The sequence below is a fragment of the Opisthocomus hoazin genome, chromosome 9 (genome assembly GCF_030867145.1).
Source record: "Opisthocomus hoazin isolate bOpiHoa1 chromosome 9, bOpiHoa1.hap1, whole genome shotgun sequence".
NCBI classification, from domain to species: Eukaryota; Metazoa; Chordata; class Aves; order Opisthocomiformes; family Opisthocomidae; genus Opisthocomus; species Opisthocomus hoazin.
Window position 1 is genome coordinate 41879991 of NC_134422.1, and position 14807 is coordinate 41894797.

Here is a 14807-nt window from a genome sequence, read left to right on the forward strand (position 1 = left end):
AGATGGAGATAGAGCTCCTAGCACAACCTATGAATAATTCCAAGTCCCATTAGAAGTAACACAGCTTTCTGAATTTCCCTAGCAAACAGCATCTCATTACTAGGATCCAGCTTGACTAAAATGCAAAATGTCACTTTTTTTCAGAGAAAACGCTAAACAAAAGACAATATGTGGTGTAACTACTCAACTGCAAAGCACATCCACTCCCAATCCGAAATTGTGAAAGACAATGTGTGTACACATAAGCACGGAGATATTAAAAGATGGCTCTTACCTCCGTCCCCAGATCCTGAGCCGGCATCTGAGAAAGGAACAGAAAGAAATTTATAGTCATGTGCTACCGTACGTCCCGTCAGCACGCAAAGCGAGGCTGTTCCGTTGAGTGCATTACAGCGCACGTTACGTTTGATGCCATCCCTGGGTAAATTAGAGAGATCTAATCTGAAGGTAGCTCGCTCAAGCCATCTTTCTCATGTCTCAACTCCTTTCCTTTCAAGTCTCTGTATCACCCTGAAACGCCGTAAGCCCTGGAGAGCCGCAACGTCCTTATCAGCCTCTGCCTCCTTTTGTTGTACCGAGACTGATGAAGCTTCGTTCCCAACAGTTGTGCAAAGTTACTTCACTTGGCCACTCCTAAACCCTCACCAAAGCGAATTTTTTAAACCCATTTGTTGGAGGCCAGACCAATTGGAAATTGGTGTCACTATCTTTACAAAAGAGTGACATCTCATCAGATCATAACTAGTTGGAGTAAACCATTGCAACTATTATTACTCAAAGCCTGTAGATAAACGATCAAAACACCGTTTTTCTTGAGGTTCTCGCTGAGTTTCAAAATTGAGTGCTTTATTTTTCCTCTGCTCAACGTTTTGCTGGCTGGAGTGACGAGACTCACAAATTTAGAAAGTGCAACGTCACAAAATTGCCAAGCCCGGAGCTTCACCATGCAACTTTCCAAGGCAGGCAAAGCACAGCAACGCACACACGCGTAGGGTTACCAAGAATAATCCATCCGAGGAGTTGCTTTTTCAGGGAAGGGAGGGAGGTTGTCTTCCCACCCTCCTCCTTAGGGGAGGGGTTATCCATTTCTCAGCATCAAGATTAATAGAAAGAGGCTGGAAAGGCTGCTTTGGGATCCAATTACCCTACGAACTCTTGGACCTAATTTACTGACAGCAAGGTCTGGTGGATCTGAACTGCCTTGTCCATGCCACCATTGCTCAAAGTTGAGAAAAGGAAAATCTTTATTTAAAGAAGCCTGCCACAAGCATGGCTTCAAATGGTAGATTTACACAGCAAGACTGCACGGGACAGCTGCAAAAGGGGGCTGGAAAGGAGAGCAGAAGATGGTGGTGTTTTCCTAGTGACCATCTCCTGCATCTTCCTGGTCTGATCTTCAGTCCTGGTGCTCCTTCCCCAGCGAGCTACCGAGGAAAGAGGAAAGGTGCCTCCGTTTCCATGCCCTCACGGCTCTGGGAAGCGCTGCTTTCCCAGCCGCGCCAGGCCTGCTATCACCCGCCTCCCGCAACGAACTACCACGTTCTCTGGCTCTTGGGAGCAAAAGGGCCTCTCTCCTCCTGCCCCGGACCTTCAATGCCCAGGTAAGGGCGTACCCTTCAAAAACCTTGGGTACACGGCTGCTCCCTTCTCCGCAGAGCCTCCTCCGTGGGGGAAGGAAAGAGAGCCCAAAGAGAAAGACTTCAGCAAAGCCCCCTTCCCCACCCCTTCTCTGTTTCTGACACCCACGCTGTGTTTCAGAGGGAATGCTTACAATGCCACCATTGCCAGCAGGCAGGCAAGTTTGAGAAAAGATGTAGCAACAGACTACAATTCTCCCTTTAATAAAAAAGTTTGAACCAACAAAGACCAGTTGCTGCGCTGAGAGAATTTACCGCGCTGAAGAAAATCTACGCCACAATAAGCTTTGGCAGCCTGAGCTCCGTTTAATACCAATTTTTTGACAAAAAAAAGTCGCAGTGTATGTTTTTTCCTCTTGAAAATTGTCAGGTAACAGCTTCAGAGAAGAACACCACTTCCAGGGAAAGAAGTTTATTTGCTCTCAGGTGCACGAAGCCCAGAATTACAGCACTGCAAAAAGTTTGTCTAATGCACTTTTTATTGACTCCTCCATCCTCCGCCAAGAAAAAATTCTGCTTTAAGTTTAAAGCACTCTCTCAAGAACAAAGACTCACTCCTCCTGCTCTTTTCAAGTCAACTTCACTGCCCACCTCTAACAGACGCCGAGCACAAAAGAAAAAACATCAAGAACTCCTGCACATCAGCAACTCGGTTTTCCTGGCTGATTTCTCCTTCACCTTCCCAGCTGTTTCACAGAAGCAGAGACACAAATAGCTCACGTCACTCAGGGTTCAGCGAAGATGCCTCAAGTGCCAGCCGGTTCTTGCACACAGTTTACACAAACTCTTCCAACAAGGTCAGAAAAACAACCCCTGTTGCACAGACTTGTTCATCAAGTGTGTTTTGGGCCAGATCTTCAGCTGGTATAAATTGGCAGGGCTCATTACAACCAGTGGTCTGCTGGGAATGTGGCCCTGTACGCCTAAGGAAAAACCTAAGAAACTGGATCAGGGGCAATAACGCTCCAGTTCTATCTCTCCAGATTACGGAGAGGCTGGCGGTAAATCCAGATGCCCATTTATCAGACATCTGCTCCTTTAATCTGCTTCCAGCTCCTTGTTGCAGCAGCTCAGGGGCGTACGTAGCGCACAGGGTGATCACGAGCACAAGATATATATTAAAGGAAGAAAGCGACTTCTGGGCTGCACTGCTCAAAACAGCGTCCAGGGTATACTGTGTCATAGACTGAGAGCCTACACCGAGTTAGTTCCTTCAGAGAGAAGGATGGCACCAACTTCTCACGCCTAGGACTGCAAAGAATTAACCCGTAACCCATTCAAAGCCGGGATTCAGACAGCTTTTGCTACCCACGGGTGATTTTTTCCAGGGGGCCCGGAGCGCGCTGTACGTACCGGTCGCACACGATCCTTCGGACACCAGGAGTATTTCGCTCTGCTGCTTGCAGGCAGCCTGCTTCAAGTAGCATTCGTTCTGGTAGGTATCGCCGTTGGAGCCGCAGACGGGCACGTAGTCATTGTTGCACTGGTGAGGGGAACGGAGAGAGAGCGGCGGCGTTAGGCAGGCAGGGGGGGTGGCACAGCATCACTTTAGGTGCCCCCCCGCCCCCTCTCAGTATTAAAACCCTGGGAAAACAGAGGGGGAGACGCTGCCCTTCCCCTTCATATCTACCAGGGGGAGCTTTAAAAAGACAAAAGGCAAAGGAGCAGAGTCGAACAGGTTAGGGAGAAGGTAACCTGGACGGGCAAGGCGCTGAATCAACGCCCCAGCGAGGGCTCTCCCTGCGGGGACGGGGGGCATTCCCCGCGGGAGGGATACGGGCAAGGCCAACGGCCCCTCGCACCCGCCGTAGCGGCTCATGCATTCCCAGAGGATGGCAAGAGCCGAGCCATAGGGAGCAGGCTCGCTTCTCCCCTCCTCCTGCACGCACGCACCCGCCGAAGTGTCCCTGCGTGCCCAACTCTCTGCTTAAGCACTTGGCTGTTATCAGAACGGACTGGACAGGGGGAAATCATCTCCGAGAGCCCAACGACCAAAAGCCCTCCCTCTTTCTGCAGAGGCGTTCCCGCTCCCGGCGGGATGCTCTGCCGAGGCCCAAGCTCTCCCCGCAGCGGCAGCGCCGCAGCCCTCGCACGCCGGAGTTACTCGCGCCACGCGTCCCTCCATCGGCTCAACGCCCCGCTCGGCTCTGCGAACCGCCTGCGCTCTGCTCCCGCCGCCCCTCAAAGCCAGCTCTGCCCTCTCTCGTTCGTTGTAATAAAAATAATCCCGTTTTATATTGAAAATTGGGCAACCTACCGGGTGCAGACATCCTAAGATAATCGCACTCCGAGGCTCAGAAATACTTGGATGTACCCTGCACGTGGTAATTATACCAGGGATATGATTATCTCCTGATTACCCTACTCCTGGTATGCCTCATTGTTTAATTATAACAAATGGAATGATGACAATTATTATTTACAGCGCTCACCTCTGCTTAAATCCAAGTAAAAATTAAAAAGAAACCCTGCTTCCTATGTAGCTGTATTATGCCACAAAGTGGCTGAGGTATGTTCGTAGAACTGAAATTCCAGGGACATCGACATCAAATCTGCTTCAAAGTGAATGACTACAGAAGTGATTAAGACAAACAATTGCATAGATTGCATTAATTGCAGGCCTCCACACAGAGCAGCTGCCAAGAAATTATTCATCGTTGGTCAGAGTGACATTTTGATTGGGCCAAACCAAATGACATTTTCCTTCTGCATTGTATTTTCTTCAATCTTCCCGAGCTGCTGCCCACCCCCAGCTCTTTTTTTCCCCCCCTCGGAACAAGAACGAAAAGCAGAGGCCACACCAGCACAAACCCTCTCCTTCCGCGCCTAACGACGGGCTTCTCCACGCAGAGATTTTAAACAGTTGATTAAAAAGTGTTTCTATGCTATTTGCACCCTTACGTTCCAAACCCGAGCCGTGCTTCCAGCAGAAAACGCCGGCTCCATCCAGAAGCTCAACAGCAGTTGCTGGAGGCCGATCTGGAATACTTCACCAGAACAATTAACACAACCGTGTGAATTCTCTAAAGCGCGAAGGATGAAGCCACGCCTGCTTTGGGCATACGATCTTCTCGCCACCCACGGGACCTTTGGCCAGAGCAATCCGTGCAGAACTTGGCCCGCAGTATCTCAACAGAGCTCTGTTACATGAAGGAACAATGTCGGATCCTGTTCCCAACAAACAGGGTGGCAAACTCTCCGCTGGATTCGCCTGGAGCAAGGGATGATCTTTCAACGCTGAGTCAGCCACAGATCCCAAAGGCCAGGCGGCCCTACATCAACGACACGCAGCACCCAGAGCCAAATCTGGATCTGCAGAAATGGGCGACAGAGCTGCCGTGAGCTAGGCTGGATCTTCTCCCAAAGGTTGGCAATTTTAAAACGTGTTTGGGAGTCCCGAGGGCTCCAGGAAGGATTAACTCTCGTGGCAGAGGTTTCCCCATCTCTCCTGTGGCTCCTGCCACGCTCCAGCGTGGTGGTGGAGGGTACTCCATGGTGAGCACAGGTGAGGCCACCTTTTCTTCCTCAAACTCTGCTGGTCCCAGGCGCGTTCCTTCATCTGCTGTCCGTTCTTCCTACCACGGCCTTCAGATAACCAGTGTTTGGATGGAAAAGGCAGGAACCCAGGAGCTGCTGCTGAGCCACGGGGGAACAAAAGTGAGAGCTTCCAGATGGATCCTGCCTTGGCTTTGAGCTGGGATGGCTCCGAAAGCCACCAGGAAACCGTAGTGGAAGTTACACAGCCAAGAAAACAAGACTATCGATGAGAAGGTTGTGATGTTAGTCACCAGGTAACTCGTGACCTGTTAGAGCTAGGCTCTTGTACTTGGCCACGCTGAACCCAGCACTCGCAGCTCTTCACTCTCACAACATACTTCTTGCTGGTACCAGAGGACATTGGATGTTGACTGTCATAGTTTTCTCAGTCTAGTGACACATTCTTGGCATTGGTTTGGGGCTCAAACAGACCCAGCCCTAGATGCGAGCATGATTCTCTCTCCCTAAAGTAAGGCCTGATCCAGCATTTGGGGAAATCCATGTCAAAGCTGCCACCAAGCCCAGCAGCAGTGCCATACTGCCCACTTCTTCTGCACGTGGGTTCACAAAAAGCAGCCATAGAGCAGCGAGGTGGACATATCCAAGTCAACCAGCACCAGTCAAAGGCTGCCTTCCTCAGCGCTAGCAGCCTTGAGTGCCCACCATCACGGCCAGGGACAAACCAGCTTCGCAAGTGTTGGGGTCAGTGCTGCGCACTCAAAGCGTAAGGTTTATTTTCTAAATGACATGGTGAGTTGTGCAGCGCCTCCTCCTGGTAACACTGTTAAAAGCTTGTCCTCCTCCTACTCTCATGGATTAACTGCTCCCCAAACGCCACCTACATCTCGAACCAAGTACCACCAAGATATACTCTGGAAATATAAAAAGCTGCAAGGTGGCCAGGTGATGTCCCAGTTCCGCAAACACTAAAGCACGTGGGGGATTCAACATGCATCAAAACAGGGCTCCTTCCTCCCTTAAAAAACACCAGTGAGCATCCACAGTCTTGGTGACCACAGAAAAAAGACGCTCAACATGGATAGAAATACCCTGGGATACTTTTGGATATGTTCATGAAGTCTAAGAGGGAAGAGAAGCAAGGCTGCCAGCCCTAGGGCTTTGGGCAGACTGAGGCCCAGACCTTGTCTCCAACCTTGTCTCTGGTGGACCCGCTGAGTTTGACCCGTGCCGGAGGGAAGGGGTGGTGGTTCCCCCCACACTCAGCCCCGCTGCTGGAGCCAGCACTGGCCCAGTGCCTTCCCCCCACAGAATCACAGAATAGTAGGGGTTGGAAGGGACCTCTGTGGGTCATCTAGTCCAACCCTCCTGCCCAAGCAGGGTCACCTACAGCAGGCTGCACAGGACCTTGTCCAGGTGGGTCTTGAATATCTCCAGAGAAGGGGACTCCACAGCCTCCCTGGGCAGCCTGGGCCAGGGCTCCGTCACCCTCAGAGGGAAGAAGTTCTTCCTCATCTTCAGCTGGAACTTCCTGTGCCTCAGTTTGTGCCCATTGCCCCTTGTCCTGTCGCTGGGCACCACTGGAAAGAGTCTGGCCCCGTCCTCCTGACACCCACCCTGCAGATATTTGTAAGCATTTATAAGGTCCCCTCTCAGCCTTCTCTTCTCCAGGCTGAACAAGCCCAGCTCCCTCAACCTCTCCTCATAAGGGAGATGTTCCAGTCCCCTCATCATCCTTGTAGCCCTCCGCTGGACTCTCTCCAGTAGCTCTTCATCTTTCTTGAACTGGGGAGCCCAGAACTGGACACAGTACTCCAGATGAGGCCTCACTAGGGCAGTGTAGAGGGGAAGGAGAACCTCCCTCGTCCTGCTGGCCACACTCTTCTTGATGCACCCCCGGATCCCATTGGCTTTCTTGGCAGCCAGGGCACACTGCTGTCTCATGGTCAACCTGTCGTCCCCCAGGACGCCCAGTTCCCTCTCCGCAGAGCTGCTCTCCAGCAGGTCCACCCCAAGCCTGTACTGGTGCATTAGGTTGTTCCTCCCCAGGTGCAGGACCCTGCTTTTGCCTTTGTTGAACCTCGGCTTGTCTGCAGCAGGTCTGCATTCACTGATCGGAGCAGGACACGGTGTTCTCCAACGCAACACGTGTCTCATCGTGAGGAGTCAGTGCACAGGCCATCGTTTCGCAGCAGCGTGCGACAAGAGAGCCAGCCAGCATGAAGCCCTTTCTTAGCATGTGCCTGCTGGCTCTCCAGGGATGGAAGCCTAACTCGGGTGTTCCAGAGCAGTCTGATCACATTCGCCCTTTCAAACAGCAATAAATTCATTTTATTAACTCCACTTGGACAGACATGATGTGTCTGCGATTCTGGTTTGAGAAAACCCCCACCAAAATTGCAGGAGCCCTGCTCCCCCCCCCCCAGCCCCTCAAGACAGAGGCTGGGCAGCCCAGGACTTTTCAACAGTACGGAGGCAAAATTAGCTTTCCGTCCTGGTCTATTCTCTCCAGCTGCAGTTAAAGCCCCTGGCAAATTCTGGAGAAAACATAAAAAGTAATTACAGTGATGAGGAGCCTGCTATCGATCTGCTCACTATCACCCCAGTGAGCTGCCACCGAAAGGGGGGGACCTGAATTCTGATGGGAGGATCCCCTTACTCGTGACATAAATTACCTGGCTGGCTCTGCCTCACTCTGCCAGCCTCAGACTCCGCACTGGAAATTAATTTTCTACTCTGGTGGCACATCTTTTTGGCCTGTCACGTTGTCCACCGATGTTACAAGAGAAGCGAACATCCCCCCCAGCTCTGCCCGCATCAAAGCGGACGCGTTTGCCTACAGAAGCCCCCGGCACCGCACCGCTGGCACAGGATCAGCCACAGGTAATCTGCCCTCCAAGGTCACAGTCAGCCCTGCGGCTCCACAGAGGGCTCAAACCCAGACAAAGAGCTCTGAATGTTGACAGGGCCTGATCCAAAGGCTGCTGAAACCAAAGGTCACTACTGATTTCCCCCCACTTGCTAGCCATCAGGCCCACAACTGCCCGACTCACCCTCTTGATTTCATTTACATATTCATACACCACTTCTCTGAATTCACAGAAGCACAGTCTGGTAGGGGTTGGAAGGGACATCTGGAGCTCATCTAGTCCAAGCCCCCTGCTAAAGCAGGTTCACCTAGAGCAGGCTACACAAAATTTCCTTAAATCTGTCTCACCTGCCCCCTACGGCACTGCTCAACTCAGCCTACAGATAGCCTTCACCTGAAGAGAGGAGACAGCACAACCCAGAGAGGTTTACCCAGTTTCATTTACCCCGAACCACCAGGGACCAGCATCGTGCCTGGGGAAAACAGAGCTCCCGATGCCTTCTTCCCTGCCGGCAGTAACCTCTGGGCTTGCTGCTCCTGGGCTATGAGCCCACTGCTTTACGCCAAATGGCAACGCCAAACTGGGACCAAAGACAAGACCCAAGCGCTCTCTGGGGCTGCTCTATGTTCCCAGAGCTCATGGCACGACATCTGCCCTAGCTTCCCACCAGGTGATAGGACAAGTCACAGACATCCCACTGCGTTACAGGCTTTTGTTAGAAAGAGAAAACGGACCAGCCCTTAAATCACTGCACACGCTGAGCCAAGGCGAATGCTCAAAACAGCATCCTCACATTGAGTTTTTGATGGCACGCAAACCAGAAGTGGAATAAAAAACCCCCGTAGTCAATATGGATTCTCTCCCAACATGGGGAACACCAGCACTCCAGTAAACAACTCCCTTGCTCTTCTTACAGAAAATCCCTTCTTTGTTTTAAATACAGAAATTTATCACTTGGGCTTTTTCTCCAAGGACGAATTTGGCTCTAGAAATGCAGACGATACTTGTCATGCTTCAAAGCTTAATGATAAATTAATCATTACAGATGTGCACGATCGTGAACTGTGCACTCTTTGGCCTGCCCTGCTGTAAACACTCCAATCAGCGTCACAAGTTCCCCAACTTCACAGAACCACATTAAAATGCAAGAAACCGCAGGGGCGTAAACGTACAAACAACATGTGCTGGTACATGCTTAAAACTCCTTTAATTTGTTCAGTTTTTATTCAGGTCATTATGTAAAGCACAGCTGTTTTCCGAGTGGGCTAAAACATATTAAATGGAATCCTTCGTAATGAAACCGTCCAACTCGGAGAACGCCTGAGGTTTAGATGTAGCTGCAAGAGGGGGAGAGGAGAAACAGGAGGAAAAACCCCCACTGCTCAGCAACAGCCCCTCTAAAACTACACAAAACCTGCGGGAAGTTCGTGATTTGGGAAGGGAGGGATCGCTCCTTAATCTGCTCAGCTGGGCAGATGAACAGGCAGAAAGCAGCACTGTCACCACGCAGCCCTTCCCGAAAACATTGCATAAGCACATTACAGATCCATTTCTTTAACTAGATCAGAACTCCCAATACAATAAGCCACGATCCGTATCAGAAATGAATTTAAAACGGGCTCTAAAGCCTTGTTAAAAGGGCAGAGACGGAAAATCCGAGGCGCACAACCTGAAACTGCGGACCCGTGGGGACGTTTAAAGCCACAGCATCCGCATTTTCCCGGAGAAACTTGCGTCTTCCTGACACCAGTTGGTTCTCCTGTCAGCTTTCACACACTCTGCCAGGTTTTCCCTCTAACTTCTCTGCACGCAGGGAAATAAATCGCCGAGCGATGGGTTATAAAGGGAGATCCTTGATTTGTATTCTCGTTAGCGAATTAAAGAGAAGGAAATATCACTCTTCTTACCTTGAACTGACAGACACAAGTCACGCTGTCGCCAATCCTTAAACACTCCCCATCAAATTTACAGGTATTGGTGTCGCAGAGAAAGAGATCGTTTTCTCTGTCATCGTAACCTCGAATGTAAAGAGGAGAGGAAAAAAAAAAATGTCAGCTTGGTCTAGCAAGAGGAACAACGCGGGATGATTGCATTTTAACACACGCAGCACAATAACCTTGTTGATGAAACGACAGAGTCCACATTTTCTTTTGTCCTTCCCCGTCCTCAGTTTTCCACTTTTTTTCCCCTCTCGTTCCTCCCTCGGTCTCTCAGTCCTCACTCCCCACAACCTCACGGACTCTATTTCCTCAAAAGCCACCCTGTAAATACGCTATTTCACGGCTCGAGATCGGAAATGTCATCAACTTCTCCCCACCCGCTCGCAGATCTGTTGGACGCAGGTCCGAGCTGGAATTCCTCCAGCCCGCGATGCAGCGTCGCCCCCGATAATAAAGACAAACAGGCTGCGTGCTTCCCGTGACGGTCTGCCCGATCCCAACGAAGATTGATCGCCCCCGAGTTCGCGCAAGTGCCAGGCTCCCCGCGAGCCGCCGAGCGAACCCGGCTCTCCGCCTTCATTTCCTCCAGGAAAAACCAGCGGATCTGACTGAAGTCCACGGACACGAGCGTGAATTTCGGACTCCGCTAGCCGCCTTTCCCGCTCCGACAGCGTGCAGCTAGGTATTACACAACCCAGCTCCATCAGACTCCGACCCCAGTGAGATCCAAACCCATCGATTTGCTTCTCCGAACGTCCGAGCGCTCTCAAACCCATCGCCGCACGTCTAAAACGCAGAGCTCGCAGCGGAACCCCCTCCCCGGTCTCACAGCCTACGTGCGATGCTCGCGGTACCCCCAGACCCCGCTCTTTCCCCTCAGCCATCTCTCAGGGTCTCATCTCACAACGACTTTACACACCGGAGTAGGGCCGGCTGCCCGACCTACGCGGGGAAACTCACTACGGAGGCCAAGCCCGGCTTGGAGGAGCGGGGCAGCGGCTCCTCGGCGGCCGCTCCCCGGTTCGCTCTAGGTCCGGCGCTCCCGGGAGCAGCCGCCCCGCCGACCCCTCCCGCACGCCGGGATGCCCCGCCGGCCCCCTCCCGCACGCCGGGATGCCTCGACGACCCCCTCCCGCACGCCGGGATGCCTCGACGACCCCCTCCCGCACGCCGGGATGCCTCGACGACCCCCTCCCGCACGCCGGGCCGCCCCGACGACCCCCTCCCGCACGCCGAGCCGCCCCGCCGCGCACCGGCGGAGGGCGCGCCCGCGCTCCTCGCCCTCTCCGCTCCCGCCGCGCTCCGAAGTTGCCTCCCCCGGGGACCGGGGGTTGCTCTGCGCCCCCCCCCCCGGTGCTTACCGGAGCAGTTCCAGCCGGTGGGCGTCTGGCAGTCGCTTAAGGAGGTAGGGAAGGCCGCCAGCTTGTCGGGGCGGGCGAGGACGAGCAGCGCGGCGGGCAGCAGCAGCCAGCAGCAGCAGTCGCAGAGCGTCCAGCCGCCGCACTGCCGGGGCGGGGAGGGCTCCCAGGGCACCATGACTCCCCCAGCTCAACTCTCCGGCGGCGGCGCGGTGCCCCCCGGGCGGCAGGGACGGGCGGCGGGGCCGCTGGGCATCCCGGGGGGGGGGGTTCAGCGAGCGGCCGGGGCGAGCGGCGGAGCCCGGCGGGGCGGCGCGGGAGCGGCTGCCATAGGGGGGGCCGGGCGGCGGCGGGGAGCGGGGGGGAGGGCGCGGAGGGGCCGGGGCCGCGCAGCCGCCGCCGCCGCCGCCTGCCCCGCTCTGCCGCCCGCATCCCTCTGCGCGGGGGAAGCAGCGGGTCCCGGCCCGCCGCGTCACGTGCCGCCGGGCGGCCGCCCCCATTGGCCGAGCGGGATGCGGGGCCCGGCGGGCGGGGCCGGCGGCGCTGCCGATGCTGCTGCGCCCCGCGGCAGCGCCCGGGCGGACGGCGGGGAGCGGGGACGCGCTGCGCGCTCCCGCCGCCGCGCTCCGTCGGCTGGGGGGCTGCGGGCGGCCCCCGGCTCCCTGCGCGCCTCCGCGGACGTGTGCGCGGGCGGGCGGGCACCGGCTGTCCCGTCCCTTCGGCGGGGTGGGGGGGTACCGCACCGTCCCCGCACCGTCCCCGCGACGGAGCCGGAGGAAAAACGCACCATCACCGCGGCGCGGAGCGAGCCCCCCGCCGCCCGCCCTCCTCCCCGCCGGGGCTCGGGTGTCCCCCCGCCGCGCCCTCCCCGAGCTGCGCCCGCAGCCGCTCGCCCCGGCGGGTAAACGGGACCCCCCCCCCCTTCTCACCCCCCTGCTTAACGGGCGGCTGTGGCGGCAGGGACGCCTTCGACCGGAAAATTAATCATAATAATAAAAATAATGATAAACCCGGATCGATTTGCGCAGACGGCAGCAGGGAAGCGCTCTGCAGCCACCGGCGCTGGGAGCTGTGGGTGCGGGCGGGGACCCCCCCGGGCAGGGGACACGGTTCCCTCGGGCACCCCCCGGTGCGTGTGCGGAGGCCTGGGTGGAAGTTTGCTCTTCCCACCAGCACCACCTCCTTGTCGACCCCTAAATTAAAAACATCGGCTGACACGGCTGGTGCAACCACACTTCCAGGGGTCTACAGGTACCCCCCTACAGCAGTACCGCTGCTTCGCACCCCTGCGTACGGGCGGCCGCTGCGCAGGAGCCAAGGGGTATTTTATGCTCACATAATTCCTATCTAGCTTCTCGCCGTAAGCCCTACGACAGGTTTTCTTCTTGCTGCCCCGCACGCCGGGATCGGCTCCCTGCCGCTGTCTGTGGGGCCCTCACCTGCCTGCCTGCGCTCCCGAGGCCTTTGCCACCCTGAAAAGGGTTTCTGTCGGTCTGCGCTACGGCTCCGGTGGCGATCCGCACACGTCCCCGTGCCTACGGTCTCCGGTCGACTCATCGAGCCCTGCGCAGCGCCCGGCGGAAAGGAAACACCAATTCTTGCTGCCTGCTAGTGGCTGCGCTGAATCTTCTCCCTTGTCTTCCGCGGGCTCACGGGGCGGCTGCCAGCTGAGCACCTGCTGCCAGATCCCTTTCTTTCTGTCCCTTCAGCTCTTCATTTCACTTTTTTATGCCATTCTATTATTCCATTTACTATCATGTTCTTTCTGTTTTCCCCTCTCGCCCCTTCCTTTTTTGTTTTTAACTCGTTTCTTCTTAATCATTATTTGCTGTTTGCTGAACTCAGCTCTCTGCTTGACTGAGCACTGAGGTGCTTAAAAATAAAAAAGTTTCCTGGCTGGCCAGGTACCACTGTCACACAGCTTGGGCAGGGGAATGTCCTGCTCCCTCCGCCTTTCTTCTTGCCCCCCCCCCCCCCTCGTGTTTCTTCTTCCTGCTCCCCTGGTTCCTCTACGTGGTCTCACGGCTGTTTTCCCCCAGTTGCAGTTACCACAGCCCACAGTTTCTATTCTCATACATCTCTTTTTCTGCTTTTCCTGCACCTCCTCCCTTCCTCCACCCCAAACCCCCTTCATTTCCACGTAGCTACAGATCGTACAGGCAACCGCTGGCCTCCTAATTCAGAGACCAGCTTAACCAGACCATACTGGGAATGAAACCGTTAGGCCAGTCTCTCCCAGCCTCGCAGCCAGGCCCTCTCCGATCCCTCTCTCCTGTCACTATAACTCACGCCCAGGATGATACCGCAAGCACATCCAGCGTTCACAGAGTACCATCAAACACAGCAGCAGCAGCCCGGCGATGGCCCGCGCGCTCCCCAGAGTGCCGCACAACACCGCAGCCACCGAGTCTCGGGCACACGGCGCTGACTTACGTTTACCCTGCCGTATTTTCAGCCACTCAGACAACGGGCACTGCCCAGGGACACAGAGGAGCCCCTCTGTTTTTATCCTTGTTTTCTGACTTTGGAATACGGAAGCTCCACGAGCGGTCTTGTCGCGACGTGGCGCTTGAACTGTGAGCCTGGAACTGGCTGAAGGGCAAGCTGCTCAAGGCACAGTGGGATGGTTTTTGCTGTGACTAGCACTGGTTATTTTCCTTAAAAGTATTTTCCTCATTGATATGAAAACTTTCCTTACAAAAACATCTTTTGGATAAAGATAAATCTGTCGTTGTTCCAAAAGGGACAGCTACACCCACGAGCCCCATTTCTCCATTACCCTCCCCAGCAATTTCTTTTGAATTATAGAGACCGAGATACAATCATTTTTTCGTGTAGTTCCTAGCTCCAAAGCATACATTCTTCTGCCCTATTAATCCGACACGGCACACACAATCTCTCGGTGACACGTTACTCCCAGCTATACTTCAGCGCTTAGGTTAGGCGACACCTGCCTTCTGGTACTCCCCGATGTTCCCATCCCATCTCGCCGCTACGCAGAAGCTACTACTTCTAAACCGTGCGACGGGTTCACCACCACGCAGGCAGCGTCACGCTAGTGTGATTTATGAATTGCCATCAGCATCTTCTCAGTGGGGTACTGAGGTCACAACACACGTGCCCTGGCTCCCCATTCTCCATGCCCAAACCAAGTACCGAAGACCAACAGCCATTGGTGAGGTTCCTTAGAATCATAGAAAGTTTTGGGATGGAAGGGACCTCCAGAGGTCATCTAGTCCAACCCCCCCGCAGCGAGCAGGGACACTGCTAACTAGATCAGGGTGCTCAGAGCCCTGTCCAACCTGGGCTTGAATGTTTCCAGGGATGGGGCCTCCACCACCTCTCTGGGCAACTTGTTCCAGTGTTTCACCACCCTCATTGTAAAGAATTTCTTCCTTATCTGCAGCCTAAACCTACCCTGTTTTAGTTTAAAACCATTACCCCTCGTCCTGTCACTGCTGTCCCTACTAAACAGATTGTCCCCATCTTTCCTATAGGCTCCCTTTA

At 54.6% G+C, this 14807-nt stretch overlaps 1 protein-coding gene across 2 annotated transcripts in view; it reads right to left on the reverse strand.

The window, feature by feature from the left end:
* TMEFF2 (transmembrane protein with EGF like and two follistatin like domains 2) overlaps nt 1–11618 on the reverse strand; it is a 140196-nt gene extending 128578 nt beyond the window's left edge. Inside the window, exons 1-4 of one of the 2 annotated variants that reach the window (XM_075430257.1) lie at nt 11304–11618; nt 9910–10019; nt 2991–3120; nt 275–301 (exon numbers count right to left, since the gene is read on the reverse strand). In XM_075430257.1, the coding sequence (XP_075286372.1) occupies nt 275–301; nt 2991–3120; nt 9910–10019; nt 11304–11478 (442 nt within the window). In that variant the 5' untranslated portion in view covers nt 11479–11618. The remainder of the gene's footprint in view (nt 1–274; nt 302–2990; nt 3121–9909; nt 10020–11303) is intronic. The other variant, XM_075430256.1, reaches the window with a different exon arrangement.
* Between the last annotated feature and the right edge of the window lie 3189 nt (nt 11619–14807).